Genomic DNA, 23117 nt, shown 5'->3' on the forward strand with positions numbered 1-23117 from the left:
CTGCCTTCACTAAGGAGCTTCTCCACGAAGGAAGGGGGTCTCCACGTCCCCCGCATACGGTCGTCGACACCGCTCCACACTAAGCCAGAGGGTCGAAGACTTGCTGACGAGCCACCTAGGCTCCAAGGTACCGACACACCTTATACAACAGTGGTTCACTCCTAGAACCGATCACAAGACATGCACACCTTACACTCTAGGCCTATCCTAGCACTAATCACCCTCCTAAGCTTGACCCAAGTGAGCTTCACCGGCATTCTTCTTGTACTTGCTCTTGTCTAACTTGGATGAGTCATTTTTTTATCTTGCCTTCTAGACAATTTGCAATGAAATAACCTTCCTTGCCACATCCAAAGCATAGCCTCTTTGACTTCCTCTTGGTTTTGTTCCTGTCTTTGTTCTTGTTAAAGAAACTACCCATTTTTATCACCTTCTTTATTTTTCTTATGAACAAGACCATCTCTTCCTCATCCATACTCTCACTGTCACTATCATCACTATCCTCCTTGATAGTTGCCTTGGATGATGTGCTTGCTCCCTTCTCTTTGTTCTTGTTGCTTGTCTTGAGAGCTACCCCATTGTTCTTTTCTAATTGCTCATGAATCTTGGATATTTCTTGGGATAGCTTGGATTCCTTGACGGTGATAAGATGTTCTTCAATTCTTTCAATCACATCCGTCGGAGTGAATTTCTTAAACCCTCTTTTTTCCCTAATCAAGATAGGGAGTTGAACATCTCTAGCTATGTAAGCCCAGAAAATCTTGTCAACTACCTCTCTCCTTCCCCACTTGTTACTTTCAAGAGATCTTATCTTGTTAATGATCTTGTTCAACCTATTGTACATCTCTTGTGGTGTCTCATTTTACCTAATGATGAAGCGGTTAAGTTCACTTTCCAATAGTGTTATTATTCCTTCTATAACCCTTCTTGTTCCTTGATGGTTGATGAAGAGAGTGCCCCATACTTCCTTGGCGGATTGCAACCTATCAATCTTATCAAATTCTTCGGCGCACAATGAGCTCTTGATAAGATGCAAAGCTCGATAGTTGCATTGAATATCAATTTCTTGATCTTGTGTAAGAGTAGCATCTCCACATGGAAAGATTATACCTACTTCAACAATATCCCAAAGTGCAGGGTTGACTGCTATCAAATAGTTCCTCATCAAGTTTTTCCACTTGGAATAGCTTACCCCATTAAAATGAGGAGGCTTTCCCAAGTTGATAGATCCAGATGAGGTGTTAAGATTTAAGCGACCATAATTGAAAGGGATTTGGTGAAACTCCCTTTGTGGATCACGACGTCCGGAGCGAGTTGATCTTGCATCATCATAGTTGAGTCGTCGTCGCAGAAATCTTCAATTTCTTGATGCCCCCTTGCACTTATGCTTGCTCCACCGCACCTCCTCCTTGAGCACTTGTTTGTGCTCCTTGTGGCAGTACGGGTTGTTGAGTGATATTTGGATTGGTGACATCACCTCCAAGAGGTACCTCTTGACCACCTGGCGTCGACATCTTGATACTAAGCGGTTAAGCTTTAATCCGGAGACCAACGCTCTCATACCAATTGAAAGGATTTAGGATGTCGACTAAGGGGGGTGAATAGTCGAACCTGAAATTTTTTCACAAATTCGAACAAATTTATTAGCAACTTCCGGAGTTTCCGGAGATTGTTCTGGAAATTTCGCAACTTGCGAAATTTTCAGAGAAATCTACAAATTCTTCGGAGAAATACTACTTTGAACTATGACCTTATGCAAGCCTTGCTCAAATGTAAATCATCGAATATAGGTTAAGCAACAGGATATACTAGCCCTTTGCTACAAGATAGAACAACTGAAAAATTTCTAGAAAAGTAAATTGAGCACAAACCCTAGAAATATATTCTATGCTTGAATATGAACAAAATTAAGAACAACAAGCACAAGAGACACAAGGATATGTTTACCGAAGTTCAGCTTCACACCTTAAAGTCTACGTCTCCATTGAGGACCCACGAGGGGTGGGCTTTTCACACCTAAGCCACTTTCCTCACTCCAGCGACCACAAAGATCAAGTTAGAGTCACTTACTCAATCGTCGGGGTAATACAAACTTCCTGTAGGCAGCCACAACCTTAGATGCTCCACGGGTAACGCCTAGCCGGCTAGAAGCTTGAAGCTCCAAGAGTAACAAACGTGAAATCACTGGCTTGACGAACAACAAGGTGCTCAAGAGATGGGAAATCAGCTCACTAGCACTCTCTCTTGCCTTTCCCTTGAATCTCTCCTTAAATCCTCACCAAATCTCACCAAGAATGCCAAGGAGAGTAAAGAGGGGGACTTGAATGCTTTTCTGCAGCTCATCACGAAGTTAAGTTAAGAGAGTGACTGAGGGAGGAGGTGAGGGGGTATTTATACCCCTTCACCCCAAAACTAGCTGTTGGGGGTTAAGTTCCAGAGTTTTTCGGAACTTACGGGTTCTTCCGGAACATTTTTTGAAAACTCTGGACCTTCAGAAACTTTTGGAATATTTTACAGAAACTCTGGAATCTCTGGAATATTCCGGAACAATTTCCGGAAAAATCCGGAGCTCTCAAGTTAGCACTATCTCTAAATATCCCCATGTGATGTGAAGGTGCAAAGGTCTCTCATAGGTTGGTTAGATCATCTTGAGCACATTTTTCAAAGATTACACATCCCTCTTAATAGTTCGGTATTCCTGTACTCAATTCCAAACCACAAATAACTAATGAATGCGGCACACGAATTTATGATAATTTTAAAGACTAAAAGACGGTGTGCTCAGACTTATTTGGGACCTTTTCCATGCAAAATAATGAGGAAATAATTGACTGTAGCCTAACATATGAATACTGTTTATGTAGAACTCTAAACAAGAGCCTTCCAATTATTTAATGTTTCCAAATTTGATTATAAATTTGACGGGAAGATTACTGAATTTCATGAAATCTCAATTGATTTCGATGAAGATAAAAAAAAATCAAAATTGAAAATCGTGCCTGTGGTGGTGGCGCTGGGCTGCTGGCACAGTTGCACTCCAAGATCTTTTTCTTGTGCGGATGTAGGAGGCTGTCGCCTTCCATGGTGACGCGCTTCAACTTCACCTTCACCTTCCATTGGATCAAGGGGAGGTGAGAGATGTGGAGATCTTCGGAGACGGCAACGACGCTTTGGATGTCCTCCGCGCCCCCATGGCTAACTTTATCGCCTGATTGAATAGAGGATATCCTGCTTACTCCCTCGCTTGCCACTGCAAGATGCTAAGATTTGTGCCATGGGTTACTACCGCAAGCAGAGGGTGTTTAGCAGCAACAAAAGAGTAGCTTGTTGAAGATTCGTCGCCGTTGATTAATCAAATTAAAACATCTCGAAGGTTTGTCGCCGTTGAATTGAAGGTTGAACGCGTTGTTGATAGTCAAACAAATTAAAAAGTTTGCCTATTGCATAGGGCAATGGTTATCTAGTTAAACACTTGTCCACCACACATGCACGCTGATCATCTTGATGAAAATCCAAAAGATCTTATTGGTGCCATTCTCAGATGATTTTGCCTATTGCAGATCCAACGGCGGAGACTGTTTGTTCCGCTGTCTCAAGAGTGGGGGTGATAAAGGATCAGGCTCAATAAAAACTAGATCATAGTATTATATGATTTTGAACTAAAAATAAATAGGGCTGAGTTAGATTGTGAAGAAGGGATGAGGGTCGTGATCCATTACCACCCTTACGCAGGAGGCTACTCAGTCAAGTGAGGATCGGTGGAGCTCAAAATAAAAAAAGAAGGAAAGATTGGTGATGGCGAAAGCCGCGAGAAAAAAAACGGATTTGGGAATGGTTACGAGGGAGCCACACAGGTTTTGAAAGTAAAAAAATTCAAAAAAAAATGGAGATGCGAGCGCTCTACGATTTGAGCTACATCCCCTCCGTTTATAATAGTTTGTGATTAGGTTTGTTGATTATTAACATATTTACTAATCTCTTTCCTACAACAAATATGACAGAGCGAATAGAAAACTGGCAATGCAGCCTACTTATTTGTGGCTGATCCCTGCAGACAAAATAAAGGAAGAGGAGAAAAGGGAAACAAATGTTTCATTCATGCGGCATTCTGAATTGACCATTTCCTCCAAGTCTCGTCAATCAACAGTACAACACACTTCAGAGTTCAGAGACACGAAGAAGTCCATAGACATTGTTGATCCTAATGTATATATTTGTATGCTGGTTGTGTACACCTACTGCATTCGAAATTACAAGCCCATTCTATAATCTATATACAAGTTCCTTTGTGCTACACAAAACATGCAGAGGAACTGAGAAGATCTAGAAAAAAAGAAGAAATTGCAGGTTGCAGATTTAGCTATACAAAAATTACAGGAAAAACGAATTCTATAGAGCAAGGAGGAATGCCTGTCTAGCTATTTTTGTGCAGACTGTCTTGAGGTACCATGATCTTGAAAGGTCTAAAAGTCGCTCTGATTTCTATGCTAGCTGTAACGAGGATTACACTATTTAGTATTGGCGATCCGACAGGATGGAATCACTCCAAGAAAGCATGAAGTCACGTGCAACAGAAGGCAAATCTACACAAAAATGTAGTTAGTACATTATATTTCTTGCAAGGATAAATGTTCCCATATTGACATGATCAAGTAAACAGAATTTGATTGACATACCTTGGAGAACCTCACGGGCTAGTGAAGGCATATCTATTTGATCTTCGACCAGTCTGTACACATCAACAAGCTGCGAGAAGAAGAAATGAATTGCATTCATCCATTGAACACTATGCAAATATATTTTATACGGACACCAACAATTTGCAGGATGATCGAACAATCTATCTATAGTACCTCTTCTACATGCAACTTGGAGTCTTCAGTGAAAGCTAGTATGAGTTGTCTCCTGATCCCAGCATCGATAAGGAACATCCGTGCTCCGTCTTTAATTGTTTCACTGAGATCAAGTTTGCTCTCCAGTTGACGACTTCTCATAGCTTGCCTGTGATAGTTCGCAGGATCAGAAAACTTCTAGGCCGAACAAACATATGCAGGATGGCAAGACAGTGGTTCTAATACTCACGAACTATTCTTTTTCAGTGCAGGATTGCTGCTCATCTTGGACACATTCTCCTTGGCAAGCACTATAAGGTTTTCTAGTCGTTTCCACTGGAATGCCCCATCTTTGAATAATACCTGCAAAGAAAAAAAGTTGAGGAAATGGTGCTAAAAACTAAAAATGGTATAAAGAATTGTAGAATCTCAGAATTAGATGCATAATAGTGCACTTGAACATGCATCTGAATCTACGCAACTTTTCCTTTTCACAGCAGAAGTTTCATGACTTTTCCTTTACCAATGCTTAATTTGACAAATTGGTTCACATATTCGTTGCATTAATGTCAATACTGTCTAAACAAGTTACCTGAATCAGGCGTTCCCTCAGAGCAGGGTTTGGATCTGTCAACAGACGCTTTGCAACATATGGATATGCAACCTAAATATGAAGAAACATGGAGAAAAGGATGTAAGTAAAAACAGATGTAAATTGATGTTTTCATGAGAGCTCAAAGGTGGCACATGACATACCTCAAGAAACTTAAAATCAGGCTTTAGGGTAAAGCAAATTCCTTCTTGTGTCAACAACGAACGGATAACCAAAGAAAACCTTTCTGGAATGCGAATTGGGTAGTTGTACACGAGCTGATTGAACTTCCCTGTGATTTTGATTTTCATTAGAAAATGAAGTATATCTTCCCTCAGATATTTTTTAAGATATCTGAACATATAGCATGCTACACACTTAAACTAAGCACTTCACATTAATGGAAGGAAAAAACATTTAGTAAGCATGAATGAGCAACCATGCAGAAATGCAGTAAAAGACAATATTGGCAACTCATATGACCAAGTGACAAACAAATAAACTGACAACACTTTGAGATTTGAGAAATCAACAATTTGCGTACAGTAAGAAAAGGAAACAAACAAGCTTCCATTTATCGGCAGTCAACACAATGCTAAGCATATCAACATACCAGTCACACTCCGGAAATTGAAGTCCGCCAAGCCTTTTCCAGCTGAGTTTTGCCAAATGGCTTCCAGAGCTGGAATAATTGGGGCTACATCTGTTCCACTAGCAAGAAAACCCAGCCTAGTGAAGTCATTTGCCATTTCAGCATAGTCTTCATTAACAGCATGAACAACAGCATCTATTAGGATTTGTTTATTTTGCTGCACATAGGACAAACAATTAAAAACAACATATTAACCACCTTTTGTTTCCTTGTATAACGTGCAAATGCAAGAAAGTGCAATCATGAGTTCACAACAGAGAAGGAAACCTTTTAATAAAGAGACATTTTGATGCAGCATTATCAGATACAATGTAGGCAATGTATATATAGACAGACAAAAAAAACAGCAACAAAAGTGTAACAAACTGTAAATGCAAAGAATTCTAACCTAGAAAAGAGCATTAAACAGACCTGGCTAAGGACGGCCACATTGCCAAAGTCGACGTAAGCAATACGACCATCGCGCATTGCAAAAATATTTCCAGGATGTGGATCTCCATGGAAAAGACCAAATTCAAGCAACTGGCGCAAGGCAGCACTCACTCCGACTGTGAGAAAGCCTTCCACATCAATTCCAGCTTCTTTTATAGCCTGTATGAACGAATTTGGAATTACTGCTGCAAAACATTCACCATGAACTATTACACAGTTGAAATAAACAAACAACAATACAGACAGTCAAACCTGTGGATCCGTACATCTAATTCCATCTATCCACTCCATCACCAGAACACGAGAACCTGAAAGCTGCTTATACACTCGAGGTATCTTGACAGTTGGATCATCCTTAAAATTTTCTAGGAAATCCTCGATATTTGTAGCTTCCTAATATGTTGCAAAAGGGAATTAAAAGCATTAGCCTTCTATAAACTTATCAAAAAGAAAGAAAACATAAGGAAGTTGTTGTTGATACAGAATCAATGCACTTTATATTAGCAACATGACAGCTGTAATAGCTAATTCTCTAAATTGACAATGACAGTTAAAGGCTATGAAAATGCTTACGAGTGTGTAATCAAGTTCTTCCAAAAGTTTTTCACCAAATTCATCAACAATAAGCTCTGCATTGCACCCTAATTTCTGAAGACTAATCCCATTCAAAAATGAAGCCAAAGTGCGGAAGAGGAAAAGATCTCGGTATATTATTGGTTCAATCCCTGGTCTCTGAACCTGCAATTTCAATGACAGAAATCAAAGATATAAGTATGGTTCCGGAGCACATTTAAGTATTTGGTTCAAGACACGAGGTGTACAAAGACACAAGAGTATTATACTTGTGCTTTTCTAAGGACCAAAATTAAAGAAAACAATGTGTTTAGTTAGAAGAAGAATAGTAAAGGTAATAAAAAAAAGTAAACTGATAACAGAAACAGAGTGAATATAGGAACCTTGATAGCAACATCCTCGCCAGTTTCTCTAAGTGTAGCACGGTAAACTTGGCCCAAACTAGCAGCTGCTATTGTCCCTGATGAAATTTTGCTGAACAATCTCTCTAGAGGCTGTCCAAGTTCCTCCTCAATTATGGCAAAAGCTACCTATCAAATATTCAGCAACAACCAGAACTTTATTGATCACCCTGGTTCATCTGCACAAACTCTAATATTTATAATCTTGAAGAACTAGAATCTGCTGTAACCATATACCTGGTTAGGGACTGGAGGAACATCATCTTGCAAGATGCAGAGTTCATTCATATAATCCTCTCGAATAATATCAGGCCTGTTGGCTAGAACCTGAAGAACAGAATCAAAGCAAGTTAGGACAATTGTGTACAAAAGATAGGACTAGTGCATTCATATTGTACAATGAGATTTATCCTTTATCATCAAGGATAAATGATATGACCTGTCCCGCTTTTATGAAAGATGGCCCCAGATCACATAAAAGATTGCGAAGTTGGCGGGCGCGATATGGAACAATTTCTTCGTCCCGTCCAACCAAGAAGTCATACACTAGAGATGACCAGTAAAATCCAAGTTTCCAAATTATCTCCACTCCCCGACTAGCTAGGGATAGTATGGAGCCTCTTGAATCCATGACTTTTTTCCTGACCTAGCAATTGTAGAAATGCACACAATTAAAATAACTTTTACTAAATCAATCCTGTAAACATAAAAGCATGAAGATTTCGGTACCATTTCTGGAGTGTACTTCCGGAATGGGATACAAACGCCACGTTCAATATCAAGTTGCTCCAGTGCACTGCTGGGTTTGTCGCTGGATATACTTTTGGTGCGTGGAAGTTGGGTTATGTTTTGAGATGAGACTGGAGCACTAGTTGACGCAGCATTCGTGACATAGAGGGTCGATCGCCTTCTCCTTTGGGGCACCAAGGAGATTGACCTCGCAAATCCATGGTATGATGCTCGTCTGTTAGGAGTTAATGTATGAGACCGCTGTGCTGAAGTCCAGATACATGCTGTGCAGAGCTCCATGCTTGAGCCTCAAGTGCTGATATCTGGACGAGATGGCAAATTGCATCAGCTAACTTTCATATTACAGACCCTACCTATGGAGCATCATTACAGCACTATACTTTCCAAAAGTAAACTGGAAAAGAAAACGAATCAGTCAATCAGTTTCTGGGGTAATTTTGTTTTTGAATACCAGCTGCAATCCATGGTTGCTCTTTCTTTCTTTCTTTCTTTTTGTATATTGACATCTGTCTAGATAACATTTTGAACATTAGGTTGTTCAGGTTCACAGTTTAGAAATGACAACTGAGCACGGATTAGGAAAGCTCTCTTGGCTTCCATGGACTGTATTCCAATTCTAATATGTACCAGTTTATTACAGACAAATTTTCCCCTATGTAGATGCAGATTTCTTCATTCTGCTGTGCTGCTGCCTTGCCAAACAACAATTTCAATAGCTAGATATATGCAACTAATTGGAAATCACCAACATCAGGTATACTAAGTACGGCGCACTGTTTTTATGGCGTCGCCTAGGCGTCCCGGCGGCTGTCGAAGCGCGGCGTCCCGCCCGCCACGGCTTCGGCGCGTATGGCGTCGCCTGGCGCGGGTTAGGCGTCGCCTCGCGGCGTCGCGCGAGTAAGGCGACGCCTCACGGCTTCGCGCGGGAAAAAAAGGGCGCGGGCCGAGCGCGCGCGCGGGAAGGAGAGGCACGGGAAGGAGAGGCGCGCGCGTCTGTAGCCCCGCGCGGCCCCATCCGTGCAGCGCGTGCCCAGTTGAGAGGAGGAAAGAAAGGAGAGAGGGGAAAGAGAAGAGGGCGCCGGCGGCGGCACTGGAATCGGCGGCGCCCCGCCTCAATCCGGCCGAGGAAAGACCGAAAGAGAGGAGAGAGGGGGAAGAGAAGAGGGCGGCGGCGGCACCTGGTGACCTGGAATCCGCTGGCGCCGAGGGGGAGGAGATCCGCCGGCAGCAGTCCGTCCGCCGGCGCCAGTCCGTCCGCCGGCACCTGGAGCCCGCCCGCACCTGGAGCCCGGCGAGCAGGAAGTCCTCCACTCCTCCTCTGCTCTGCGCCTCTGGCCTCTGCTCCTCCTCTGCTCTGCGCCTCAAGTCCTCAGGTATATGCTCCTCTGGCCTCTGCTCCTCCTCTTCTTTCCTCTGGCCTCTGCACCTCCTCTTCTTTCCTCAAGGCCTCTTGATCCTATCCTATTGTAGGTTAGGCTGTACGACGTCGCCTCGCCGCGCGCCTTATTCGCCTAGGCATCTCAAAGGGGTGGGTCGCCACGCGTCTACAGCGTAATCAGAAAACAGTAAATTTCAAGCATGATATACTAGAACAAAATTGCAAACATGAGCTTACTGCTTAGCCATGCACCATTAAATAAACTTCCAAAAAAAAGTTAACTGCATAACAATTGGGGAGGAGGGAATAGCGAAGAGAAGAAGGGCCTGTCCGGCCCTCTCCCTCCCTAATTGTCTCGTCGGCGACAGCGCAAGTCTCCCCAACCAGCACCAACGGTGTGGCCCCCAAAGAAAACAGAAAGAAGAGAGTAGTAGCAACAGAGGGAGCTAACTTCTTTTCTTTGGGGGTAAGGAAAAGGAGCTCTCATACCTCGGGGCTTGCCGACGCAGTTACCGGCCAGGCAATCGGCGACGAAAGCTCACTCCTTTCCACAGGTCCCACGAATTCTTGGGGGCGAACTCAATGAATCCTCCGGCACCGAGCCGCACCGCACTCTCTCTCTCGCGCGGTGCGCTCCTGTTTACCTCGACACGCCCTCGACTTGGGCGCAAGGAATGGTTTGCCTTTCTTTTCTTGGCTCCCTTTCAGTGGTGCCAAGTGGAGGAGCACACGTAGCCGTGGCCACGGTGAAGAGGGAGGAATGAGGAATCAATGCTGGCCACTCAGTGTAATGGCGTGGCCACGTCATGCGAGCCTTAACGTGGGGAAACCTTTGCTATCCACAGCCACAAGTACGGTGTTGCTGATCGCTTGGAGCACCAAAAAATTCCAAAATGGGGAGATAAAAGGTTTTGGATTTGGACCGGAAGGATGTCCTGTTTGTTTGAGCCACAACTTTTGAGTTTTTCTCAAAATCTGCTGCAGTTTTTTTTTCATGATAAGCCAACACTAATCTTTCCAGCTTTTCATATAAACTTAGCTTTTCTAGATTTCCAGTTTTTCGGAAGCTACACGAGAAATTCACTATTTATTTAAGCTTCTAGCCTTTTACATTGAGAAGCTGCTAAGAAGCTCAAACAAACATACTGAAAACACTGGAAAAAGAAAATAGAAAATTAAAGGATTCCGCAGCTTTGGGTACGGCGTTTGATTGAGGTAAATTATCCGCAAGAGTGCCAAACAAAAGAGTCCTAAAAAGATCATTTTTGAACCTCCCAATAATTATTGAGAGCAAGAAAAAAAAGCATATTCTCCAACAGTTCTCAATATTTAGTCTTAAAAAAACAAATTCCTGCCATGTCAACTAGTACTTGCAGTCTAACTGGTGATTTGTTTTCGGGGGGTACTCCTGAGTCCTGACCAACAAAGTAACTAGATCTCCAGTGAACAAACCTCACTGAACTCAGTCAAAAAAAGAACGAATTTCCTTGATCAAGTGCCTATGGAAACAAAAAAAAAATGACGCCGGGCCGGACTAGATCTCCAGTGAAGAACTCGAAGCCAAAAGAAAAATAAAAAGGACTTCGTCTAGTGCTGTTGATGCGCGTGGCTTGGCCCGGGGCGCGAGTGCGCAGTCAGCCAGTCACCAGCAGACCTGCTACGTACACGATGTGTCGTCGTCGGATTAGAGGGGAGCCGCGCCGCAGGAGGAGAGGCGACGAATCGCCGTGGCCGCGGCTTCTCGACTCCAGGAGGGCACGTCCCGCACAAGAAAAATAGCGCGAGCAAGAAACGAGGCAGGAGAAATCAAGCGCTCGGTGGATTGGGAGAGGCCAATATTTTCATCGGTTTAGCTTCGGTGCTAGGAGTGCGTCCACCTCATAGCTCCACTCCATCAGCTTTACACTTTTTCACTTCACTCCACCAGAGAAAAATATGGAGCTGCTGCACGTGTTTGGTTGGCTCAAAAACATAAGCACTTGTTGTAAATAGTCTATTTTACCCTTTATAATGGCACTACCCCTATACGTTGATATGCGGGGATTCATCCTCAAGTGCGACGCCATGAGTCTCGGTGGCTTCTTCGTCGTGCTCAAGCTCATCCCCGTCGCGAGCAGGGGCCACGCAGCCGACGCAAGAAGGGGGTGGCGAGGTTCGGCGAGGACGGAGCGGAGGCAGCGGCGGCACGGTGGGCAGGGGCGGCCGAGGTGGGTAGGGGCGGCGCGATGGGCAGGGCCGACTGAGGTGGGCAAGGGCGACGCGGCCACAGTGGGAGGGGGTGACGGGAGGAGGAGAGCGATTCTTTTGTTTAGCGAACAGGTAAGTTGTGTAATGAGTGGTAATGATGGGTAAATAACCCACAACTCCACGAGGAGGTCTAAAATGAGTGTTTTTGGAGCACCCCTTAAGGTGCTCCAAAAAAACGTGGATCTGACCCCCGAACTCCATATTTTTTCTGGAGTTGGAGTTGGTGAAGCTGGATGTGTTTGGCAGGGAGTTTTGTGGAGTTGGTGGAGTGGAACTGTTTTTTTTGGAATGGAGTGCTGCCAAACACTGATGAGGATATCAACACCAACGATACGTCCACGCCGACACGGGTACCAGTTTCTGATCCTATTACTCGTGCCCGTGCTCGTCAATTTAATCATTAAGTAAGTTCACTATTGAATTCTTGTCCATCATATTTAGACCATGGAGACGCGTGCACTCTTGTTGTGGTTAGGAACCAGGGAGAAGATGGAAAAGGAGTCGTGCAGGCTGGATTCGGACTTCAGGACAACACCAAGTTGTGATGGTCACCACGGTCGCATACGGACTCAGATTGGGGCGTTCAAGTACTTCACGAATTTTTTATAAAGTCTCTTTTCATATGGATCCAGACTCCAGTCCATATCTTTTCTGAGGCGGCCGCAATGACCGAATGACTACCGAGAGATTTTCAGTCCAAAGGTGCTGCGTCACCTTAATTTGGCCTATTGGGCTTTGTATCAAGTTGGATCCATTAGAGGCGCATCCTAGGGTTGGGGCACGACCCCAACATCCTGGTGGTCGTCCTCCCATCTTCATATACCCCTTAGCCACCACCAAGAACAGATGGGTTTTGTTTTGATTAAGTTTAGCTTTTGCTACTTGCTTGTAAGCGTGCGTGTTGGATCAGTCGCCCATCTTCTTATCTTCGGAACCCCACCATTATTGAGATCGAGTTTGAAATCTTCATCTACATCTAGTAAATCCAATACTTGTTATTCTTGTTCTTGTTAGTTCTTCGATTGCTTGCAGGACAAGTGCCCTAGTGGCCGGGTGACGCGCTCCACAAGATTGCGGCAGCCATTGAAGGTGGTGTATCGGTTGCTAAGACGCAGCTTGGAGGGGCTATAATCGGGCTATGAACATCGTCTCCATCCACCCCTTTAGTTACATCGGTTGGAACACTATTTTTTCATCTTTAAACCCAAAACTAATTATTGAGACTCTTGCTTAGGAGGTATTTGATTTAGGAGCTGATCTAGACGGAGCTGTTCTATCACATCTATGGTACGGAATCCTAAGGATAGAACTATTCTAGTGAGCGACTATTTTTTCTAGATTCGGGACGGCTCGATCTCATAAAGTGAGCAGACCAATCGTCCCACTTCAATGACGCAAGACGATGTGATGCAAGCGGCCATCACGAGTCGGGGAGCTGGAAAGGGGTGAATCGAGCCTTGGGTTGCGTAAATCAAGAGCTCAGTAGCGGCGGCACAGAGCTTGGGCTGCACTAATTGAGCACTTGACGGTGGGATAAAGCATGGGTGGCACGGATCGAGCGTAGCTTGAGTGGCGGAGGAGGGAGGAGCTTAAGCGGAATGAGAGGATGGAGCTCGGCAACGACGGCGGTGGTGGCGGTTGTAGGCACCTCAGTGGCGGGCAGCCAAGCAGCGGCGCGTGGAGCAACGTGGGCAGCGGGGACTGGATAGCAGCACCGCGGACAGGCGAGCCTTGAGAGCAGGCTGCGGTAGGGTAGTAAAGGTGAGAAAAGGGAAGAGGTGAGGAGTTAGATTCTTACTTCACTAACAATGGTAACCGATCAATACCTATTCCATCCCGATCCCTCCAAATTTCATTCGAACAAAGAACGGAACTACTCCATCCCACCAATCATAGAGTATGGAACCATACCAGAAATTAGGGATGGAACCACTGCATATCCTATCTCACTCTTCATCGAAAACACTACCTAAAAGTTCCTCCTTTAAGCTTGTGATCAAAAGTCAGAAGCTAAGGACATAATTGTGAAACACTGTGCTTCATGTAGGCAAAATTACATTTTTTTTATTGGAAAATGTGCGGAGGCCCTTTTGCTAGCTTTTGGGTGATGTTGGGGTATTACATGTTTACTATTACTAATTGGAGCCTTCTTTTGAAGCTTCTATGTGAAGTCACCTAAAATTTCAGGTGGATATTTTAGAAAAAAGAGAGAAATTTTAGAAGTTTTCACAAACAGAAAAACATATAGCCATGATCGGTAGACTCAAATCATCATTGCCATTGGATCTATTATATTTTTAAAAAATTACCCACCTATATCATTGTGAAAATAGCCTAAAATAACCCCTAAATCTATATATAAATTACACACCTCTACCATTATATAAAATAAACTAAAGTAACCCCGTAATCTTCATAAAAATTACCCACTTATACCATTATTAACAATATTTAAAATAGCCCCTATATTTGCAACTAATAGCCCCTATATTTGCAACTAATTACCCACCTGTAATACCTACAAAATAACTTAAAGTAACCTATTAAATTTGCATCTATATTACCCTCGTATGCCATTATAAAAAAATAACCTGAGGTAAGCCCCTAATCTTCATCAAAATTACCCACTTGTGCTATTATTAAGATTATTTAAAATAATCCCTATATTTGCAGCTAAGTGAAAAATTAAAGATTATAAATGTGGATAAAAATGTTATAGAGTAATTACTAATTAAAACATATGGATGAAGATAATAAGTATATATTTATGTAAGTATGTTCGAATATTTAACAAACGAGAGGTAGCTGAAGGTAATAGTTTTGTAGCAAATGAGAGGGAGCATGGGTTGATGGACTAGTCCAATTGATTCACGAAGAAGGTGCACGCGTTATCGTTGAGGTATTTCTTCCCCAATCAAGATCCTAAATACGCTTGTACGTGCGGAACGCATATATAAACGCAGTACGCTTACACGAGGCATGGCATCAGACGACGCGACGCCACCCCGTTCCGGCGAGCCAACAACAGGACGGCTGCTCCTCCGCGGCTGTCGTCCCCACCCTCCCCGGGACCGTGCGCGCTCGCCTCCACCTTGCAGGAGCAGGACCCGCGCGGCAGCAGGGCCGGCACGCGGCCGCCGCGTGCACGTCGGTGATAATCAGCGCCGGCGCCAGCCGCCGCCCTCGGCGCGACGGTGACAGAGCTGTTGCTCACCGTCACGGCGGCCTTTCGATCGCCGGCGCGGTGCGCGGTGACGAACACCGGGGCGGACGACGCCTCGTTCCTCGGGACCGCCTCCATCGCAGGACGGAGAAGCCGCGAGCAATGCCGTCGATGACAATGAGCGGCTGCTCGTGCTGCGATGCAAGGTGTAGGAAGGGTATGGTATATGTAGTTGACGGCGGCGTTGTGGGTGGCACGGGAGTTTGGTGACTGGGCTCGTGGTTGCGGCATGCAAACTGATGCATCGTTTATTTGTTTATTTTTTGTACCAGGTTGTTATAGGGGTTCGCCAAGTTACGCCAGGGCCTCCGGCTAATTTCGTGGCGTTCTTGGACTTAGAGCAAGTGGAGTGGAGGAGCGGTTGAACGCTTGGCGCGCTTCACGCCTCCGCCGGTCCGGCGCCGTTCACGCCTCTGCTGGTAACGACAGGTTTTGGCTTTGCGTCCCTAAATGCATCACAGGCTCGTACGTAGGGTCCATCTTACGAGAGAAGGTTAGTATGGGTTTTCTAGCTAGTATTCATAATTTTTTTTAGGAATGTGCATATAAATTCTTAAGCCGCAGCTTTTGAGGTTTTTTTGAAAATTGCTGCTGGCTTTTTTTTTCTGAAAAGCTAATGCTAATTTTTAGAAGATGTGTTTAGTTTTCTAGGTTTAAAAAGCTACGAAAAGTTCGGAAAACTGAGCTTTTCAACTTTTCATAGAAACTGAGCTTTTTCGCGCTTATGATTTTTTTAAAGTTGGAGAGAAAATTTATTTATTTAAGTTTCTGACTTTTCATGCTGATAAGTTGTCAGTAAATTCAAATAAACAGGCCATTGGACCATGTTTGGAACGGCGACTCTAAAAAGAAAAACGCTTTTCGCGGGGGAAGTGATAAGCGACCCTAACCCAGCTTCTCGGTCTCATTTCCTCTCCTCTCTCACGCTGCCGACCGACGGCCCCATCTGCCCCGCGCTGGCCTTCCTCGCCGCCCTCGGCTCCGCAGCCCCGGCCGCCGCATCGCTCGTCCTTGTTGTGGCGCTGGAACCTGCACTGGTGATTGGACAGGGGCTTGCCGAGGCCCGGCCACCGCCGCCTCGCGAATGCGGGCGCAGCCGCATCGGACGCTGCGGCCACTGTCGCGGGCTCGGAAGAAGCTTCCCGGGGGCTCGCGTCCAAGGCGGGAACTAGGCGGAACGATCTCCTCCACCCGGCGTGGAACTCCACCAGTACGTGTACTACACCGTCTCCCATGGAACTCGGCGTCGAGCTCATCGCTGCCTACGACCCTCCATTCCTCAACAACGCGCTCATCCATCGACCCTGCCTGACGCCGGTATTCAGCTCGGGGGAGAAGACCACCGGTTGCACAATAGCAGGGGTAGGCACAGCCGCCGAGCAGGTCATCGTCCCATATTGTTTGTTTGCTTTTTCGGTGGACCCCCTCCATTGGAACTACGTTGTCCTAAGCCGGTCACTTCTCTACTCATGGAGAAGAAAGAGAGAGGAACGGTATTAAAAGGTTTTACGTCAAAAAATAAAGAAAAAAATTTGAGATCCTCAAGACTCGCACACAAGCCACAATCACGTGAATATGCGTGTGCACAAGCGTGGGATTCCATTGTGACACCACCAGCCTGTGGTACCAGGTGCTAATACCAATCCGGGTATTACCAAATTTGAACCTATCGGATTTAGTAGCCCTGCAGTTCAACAAGGGTTACCCAAGTAGTTAGTTTGTAGAGAGGATCGTGAGACTAAGAACTCGAAGGTGATCACGAGAACACGAAGAACACGAGAGTTTTAGATAGGTTCGAACCTCCGAGGAGTAATACCTTACGTCTTATATGATGGTGGCCTGTATTGCTTTGCGCTTTGCGCTGGTGCGTGGATTACAAATTGGATTGGATGCCCTCAGGAGGCACCCTTGCTCGTCTTATATAGGCTGACGACCTAGGGTTACACTTATCAAGCCGGCCAGTATCCTGGTCGGTGGAGACTCATAGGGTACCCATATCCCTCAAGCTCCTGAACAATGTGTAGGCGAACATGAATCTGAGGTCATCGCAACAATGCTTGAAATAAAGTCGGTTGAAGTTGCGATGGCGTCATAGCGATGGAGAGGCTGCACAATGCTCAAAAAAGAAGAAAATCCGAGCGAACGCGGAGCCATACGTGCAGAGGTAGTGTTTTGGTTAGTGGGGCTCGTCGAGATCAGGAACTCGAAGGTAAACGCAGACACACAATTTAGACAGGTTCGGGCTGTTAGATTGCATAATACCCTACGTTTTGTGTGTTGGTTGGATTGGATTGCTTTGGAGGGGGTCCCCTCTGGCTCGCCTTATACTGCCGAGGGTAGGGTTACTAGTCGGTGGTTACAAGAATACTAGTCAAATACGACTAGAGGAGTTATGCTCTTATTACAAGGAGTATTTTCCTAATCCTTAGCTAGTTCCTGTCTTTCCCTGTAGACTACGCCGTCCTGCGCTATGGTCTTCATGTCAGATACGTCTCAATATCCAACTCCATATTTAGGGCTGTCCAAATTTTTTGGTGAGCTCATATATGTATGTACGACGCTACCAGGTGATTTACAACTTGTTGCCCGTACACTGGGCGACAAGGGCCTATTGCCCCATGTTTTGGCAATTAATTCTTCTTTTCAATTCCCAAAAGAACGAAGCCTTCTAATGCCGGCCGCAACATCAGAAACACCATCTAAATAGTAAAAAAAATGCTCTTTACAAAAGTTGATGGTGTAGTGTTATATATCTTGCTCTCCACAATATTTGAGCCAATAAGAATATTACTTTGTATGGTAAAAACATTTTGTTCTGAATTCTTGTGAACGAGTATATTATAGAAATATATAATACCCTGCACCACCAGTTTCTTCTACAACTTTTCATGGCTAATTAGGTGTTTTGAAGGTTATCATGCACCACCAGTTTTCATGACTATATGATCTCAACGTTGAGATCATCGGAACACAACATTTTTTGAAATTTTTAAATATACCCTGCAGTAAATGGGAATTTAAATAATGGCTGACGAACCAATGGGAGGTTAGCCCTTGGCCTAGTGAAAGGGAGACAATCAACCTTTTTTTTAAATAAAACCTGGAAATAGCCGTCTATTATGAAGTATTAATAAAAAAAAGTATATGTAGAAAAACTGATTTGAAGAGGGGGTAAAGGCCAGCTACAAATAGGCTGGGAGATCATTGGTTGGACTGGGCCAAATGTTCTCTGCCATCTATTTGCGAGATGGGCCGATAAATGTTCGTGGATGGACTAGTAGGGTGTGGTGCGCATGGGACACGTCAGGAGCTAAATGGACTGCATGGTGGTCAACGTCGTTTTGGTTGTCTACTCTCTACCGGCACAGGTAGAGAGTAACTGGTTTGAAATGTTTAACAATTGCATTGGTTTAACACCGCTGCTGGATGGAGTAACTGGTTTGGGTTACAATTCTCTCGAGACAGTGATCATGCAAAACTAATCTGATTAGTAGTTGGATCGAGTTGGGTATACGACGATTGGCCTCCTTGGTGGACGATGACGCTAGCAATGCAACCCACCGGCCGCCGGCCGGCCGTCAGAGCTGCAAATCAAGGAGCAGCGGCTCGGCACGGAGCTCCAGCTCCAGGTTGACGCCGAACAGCCGCAGGCAACGCCGCCGCCGCGCCTCTTCTACCTCGTCATCAACGACGACGACGCGCGGCGCCACCACCAAGTGCTGCTGCGGCTGCACGGCCGCCTGCTGCTGGTTGTGGAAGAAGAAGGCCTGCTGCGGCTGTCGTGGCGGCACAGCTGGGACAACCCCTGCCCTCCTTCTGCGGCGGCAGTCGATGAAGAGCCTTGCTCCGTCGCGGTAGAAGGAGACGGTGTCCCCGGCGGCGAGGCGCTTGTCGCGGACGTAGCGGCTCCACCCTTTGGTCATCACGTAGCTCTGGCTGCTGCTCCAGTACGAGTAGCGGAACCGCCACGCCGCCTCGCCGCCCCGGGCGTCGTGGAAGCACAGCACGGTGCCGCCGGCCCGCGCTGCGGCGCCCGGCAGCGGCAGGTGCTTCTCGGCCAAGTGCTTGGGCACCACCAGCCGGTTCAGCTTCCCCACGTCGCTCGGCGTCACAACCTTCTCGAACATGCTCTCGCGCGGCCTGCAGCTACCATGGCCGTCGCCTCCGCCTTCTCCTCTGCTGCTGCTGCTGCTCTCCAGCGCAAGCGTCAGGGCCATCTCGATCGATCTAGAGGCTTAGCTTAGTAGCTTTGCTTGTGTGATGGATCTCCATCCTTGTCCTGCCTTGCTCTGAATATATAGTGCCCCTGCCCCGCACTCGGCATTGGGAAGCAATTTGGCTATTCCCGGCCGTTGGCATTGCATCCAACGGTCTGCATATCATGGACCCTGCGCGGCGTGCGTTGACCTGATAATGCCCCTATCCTCGTTCGTCGTCGTTTTATCCATGCCGGGCTGGGTTGGGTCAAAGAGCTAGGTTGCTGACATTCTACATTTCTACTCTCTTCTTAATTTCATTTGTTTTCTCCATCTCAAGATGCAATGTCTCTAAAAAATCTTATTATTTGGATTGGAATTCATCAGCAGCACATGATCTTATTAGATTTCTTCTGCTGCACCTTGTCATACTCCAATATTATACTGCTTGTTAATGAGGAATGTTTCTTCACCGCGGTTACAAGATTATACTGCGTTTGAACGAAGCAACAATCTCCAAGAAGAAATTGAACATGTAAGAGCGCTGATGTGTCATTATTTGCTTTCATCACTTAGTTAGGAAAAAACAAATGTGAAACCATGAGTTCTTCGTCACTTACTGAATGCTTCCTTCTGGTCTGGATGACTCATCAGCTAAGCTCTTTCTCGGTAACTACCAGTGAGTAATTCTTTTACCTCGGTAGCTGTAAGGAGAGATCAACACGCTCTCGGTAGTAGATCAGTTTGTCATCAAAGATATATAGTACAACTCCAGTTCTAGCTACTAGAAGGAACAGGTCATACATATGTTCAGGTTAATGCAAATTGGGACCTAGCTATCTGCTCCTTCCTGACCTATGATGATTATTTAATCGCCTGATTAGAGTAATTAACAATCCAAAGATGCGACCGGTGTCCGTACATAATATCCATTTGCAGGCATAAGCCAATCATGCTGTAAGTGCCCAGCTACATGTATATAGTAAACTCTCGATCAAGGGGTGCTGCAGAAGAGATCAGTGAGCAAGTTGATGGATTGATTAGCCATGTCAACTGCTTGTTTTGTCGCATTGTTTGAAAAGCTAATCTTTGCTCAAATTTAGTACAAGATGCATGCTCTCACAAAAGCTATGCATATAGCATGACAAGAGATGCCAGGTATTTTCCTCCTTTGAAAAAGACAACATGCTGGTTGATAGTCTACCAATAATCTACAGCTAGAGCAGGAGATCGACATAATGATGAATAGATTAGGCTTTTGTGAGTTGCATCAAGCTGGATATGTAGCCAAATATTCCTGCAAGTCCTAGAGTATCACTCACTACAGCTTACTGCAATTATTAAGAGCAAACGTGAGAGGTTATCGACAAAGCGCGTATTTAGGAAGCAAGCTGTGATCCAGCGCACGCGACGCCTTTTTTTCTTCTTCCAAACAATCCCAAACAAAGGAATCGGTAGCACTACACTCAATAGATGGAGCTATAGCATGTAGATCACACAAAGGCTAAATGCGAGTAAGTCGATCTGCCTAACGGTGGGGTATCCAAACCTATGCAAATTAATAATCCTCTCTCCCAGATGAAAACTTTCTGAAACTTTGACATGGATTTTGAATGATATATACACTTGTCTGAAATTTGTATTGGCTAGTCCAATGGGACTCAATCACCTCACAGCTATGTTGATAAACTAACGCCAGGAGATCAAGTTTGGGAACACAGCAAAGTGTTACTACTAGCTAGCCAGTGTTATCAATTTGCATAGTTAAAACCGCAAGTTGAAAATAATATGAACGAAACATATAGATATAAAAAATTGCAATTTGGGTATGTGCCGTGTGATGGGGGGCTCGTCAGCCCCCTACAACAGTTGTTGTTGGCCCTAATTGGGAGTACAAAAATTAGGAGGAGTAAAGCAACCATTAAGAAATGGGCACAGTTGCAATATGAGAATACGCAGGCCAGCCTAGTGCATGACGTGAGCCTTGGAAAGGGTGGTGTATGTCAGCCCGGCCCATTGCCCATTCATGCACCCCAACCAGCAAAGCCCCTGGTCAAAACTCAAACGCACGGCAATTGTTTATGGACGAATCAAGTTCCTTAGCTTGTGCAGGAGATTATATGTATATATATCTAGCTTCGCCAATGCAAGTTGCCCCAAATTAATTAATCGCCAGATTTTTGTAATAGATTAAGTACCTGCAAAGGGTCGTAGTGCTCTGCATTTGCATTATTCATGTATATATTAGTAGTAAGTACAGCTCTTCATCAGGTCGTCAGACCAGCTAGGTGCCCAGTCCGGGATCTGGGAAGCACGGTTTCCGGTATTGTCCGACGTCTCAACTGGAGGCAACAAGTGCCACCAAAATCAAAGACATGGCATGTATTCTCGCCTATTAGAAAGGTGTTTAATTTTGTCCACATCACGCTCTGTATGTTGCTTAATCGCAACCTCCTAACCCTTTTCCAGGAATAGCTAAAACAATGACCCTAGCTTATATCTGAATTGACAATGCGAGGCTGATGAGGTTAACTCTATTTTCATTCCATTTGTGAAGAACAGATGACCAAACAAAATGCAGCACAAGTGGCAGCAGATATATTCTATCTACACAAACTTTCCACATAGGATTACAACAAGACAAAACAGCCTTTGGTCTTGCTCAAGAGTTGGCCTGCTACTGACCTGGTCAGCCCTTTACCTCTGAACACATAGCCTGACTGGCTGAGAGTCATATATTTTCTTAACGATGGAATAAAATAAAACTCCGGAGTTTGCTTCTTTCGAAGCATAACAAGGTTCGCTTATTACAATAGTTCAGCTCCAAGCTCATCTCATCACACAGACATCATGAGCAAAAACAAAATGCCGGATACCATGATAGTTTTTATGAGAGACAATATTAAGCACAAATCATGTTGCACAGATTACCGCAGTTTCAATCACTCGGCATGCATTCTGAATTTGGTTTCATGAAACTCCCCAATTCTGCTGCAGCAATATGCCCAACGGCAGAGCAAAAATGTTCCTCTGCACATGACCTGTATATAAGATTTATTTTGTGATTTGTTAAAGGCTATACTTCATTTGTACTGAGCCACAATACCCAGCATAGAGCAGATGCCCATATTTTTTTTTGAAACGAGCCAAGCAGAGCTGCTGCTATATTAAAAGAGAGGAAAAGCCCGACGGGTCGTATACAAACGTACAAGCTGTACACTCGCATCCCCGAAATGGGGAGGCAGAACTCCGCTATGACAACTAGTACAAAACGGAACACTCAACCTGAGAGAAAGTCCTCCAAGTGTTTAGCTCCCGCAGCGACCCACATCGCAGCTTGGTTCTTGATGCCGTCGGTTATCTGGGTAACCGTCTTGTCTTTGTGTTGGAAGACCCTCCAATTTCTCTCTAGCCAGATCTCCCAAAGAACGAGGATAATGAGGGTCCGCAACCCTTTTCCCCCCGTTCCCCTCGGCCACCGGGCTAGCCAGCGTAGATGTCCACCAATTATGTATGGAGTCGTGCCTATCCCAGCGGCTTGGATCAACATTAGGGCATTGCGTCCATGTGTTAATTTCCGTCCAAATTAGCCGTGTGAAACTGCAGTCGGCGAAAAGGTGATACCCTGTCTCCTGCGCTGTGCTGCAAAGGGGGCAGGTTGGGTTACCGGTCCATCCCCGACGCTGGAGTCTGTCCGCTGTCCAAATTCTATCTTGCACGGCCAACCAGCTGAAGAATTTGCACTTTGGTGGCGCCCATGTTTTCCAGATTAGGTTCTCGAGATTAGTTGTCATGGATCCTATGAATTGTACTCTGTATGCCGATTGTGTGCTATATTTCC

General features: G+C 45.1%; 2 protein-coding genes across 4 annotated transcripts; both read right to left on the bottom strand.

The window, feature by feature from the left end:
• Positions 1-4170: 4170 nt before the first annotated feature.
• Positions 4171-10258, bottom strand: LOC117852789 (protein ACTIVITY OF BC1 COMPLEX KINASE 1, chloroplastic). 3 transcript variants are annotated; one of them, XM_034735050.2, is made up of 15 exons: positions 10100-10258; positions 8212-8534; positions 7922-8128; positions 7720-7809; positions 7465-7611; positions 7082-7246; positions 6761-6901; positions 6488-6667; positions 6038-6233; positions 5589-5716; positions 5425-5496; positions 5083-5195; positions 4854-5001; positions 4677-4746; positions 4171-4583 (listed from the first exon to the last, which is right to left on the bottom strand). In XM_034735050.2, exons 2-15 carry the CDS (start codon positions 8509-8511, stop codon positions 4513-4515), a joined length of 2028 nt encoding a protein of 675 aa, XP_034590941.1. In that variant the 5' UTR covers positions 8512-8534; positions 10100-10258; the 3' UTR covers positions 4171-4512. The 3 variants fall into 3 exon arrangements, with proteins under 3 accessions (XP_034590941.1, XP_072149074.1, XP_072149073.1); XM_072292973.1 differs by lacking the exon at positions 10100-10258 and adding an exon at positions 9419-9758; XM_072292972.1 differs by lacking the exon at positions 10100-10258 and adding an exon at positions 9411-9756.
• An 8149-nt stretch (positions 10259-18407) lies between these two features.
• LOC117853973 (B3 domain-containing protein Os06g0107800) lies at positions 18408-19625 on the bottom strand. Its single transcript, XM_034736252.2, has one exon. The coding sequence runs from the start codon at positions 19295-19297 to the stop codon at positions 18659-18661; it is 639 nt and encodes a 212-aa protein (XP_034592143.1). The 5' UTR covers positions 19298-19625; the 3' UTR covers positions 18408-18658.
• Between the last annotated feature and the right edge of the window lie 3492 nt (positions 19626-23117).

Source organism: Setaria viridis, chromosome 4 (assembly GCF_005286985.2).
Source record: "Setaria viridis chromosome 4, Setaria_viridis_v4.0, whole genome shotgun sequence".
In the NCBI taxonomy this organism is placed as follows: domain Eukaryota; kingdom Viridiplantae; phylum Streptophyta; class Magnoliopsida; order Poales; family Poaceae; genus Setaria; species Setaria viridis.

Coding starts and splice junctions, on each gene's coding strand:
- LOC117852789 (XM_034735050.2), bottom strand. CDS start 8,511: ATGGAGCTCTGCACAGCATGTATCTGGACTTCAGCACAGCGGTCTCAT. Junction 7,612..7,719: donor TTCCTCCAGTCCCTAACCAG/GTATATGGTTAC, acceptor AATATTTGATAG/GTAGCTTTTGCCATAATTGA. Junction 6,902..7,081: donor AAGAACTTGATTACACACTC/GTAAGCATTTTC, acceptor GCAACATATTAG/GAAGCTACAAATATCGAGGA.
- LOC117853973 (XM_034736252.2), bottom strand. CDS start 19,297: ATGGCCCTGACGCTTGCGCTGGAGAGCAGCAGCAGCAGCAGAGGAGAA.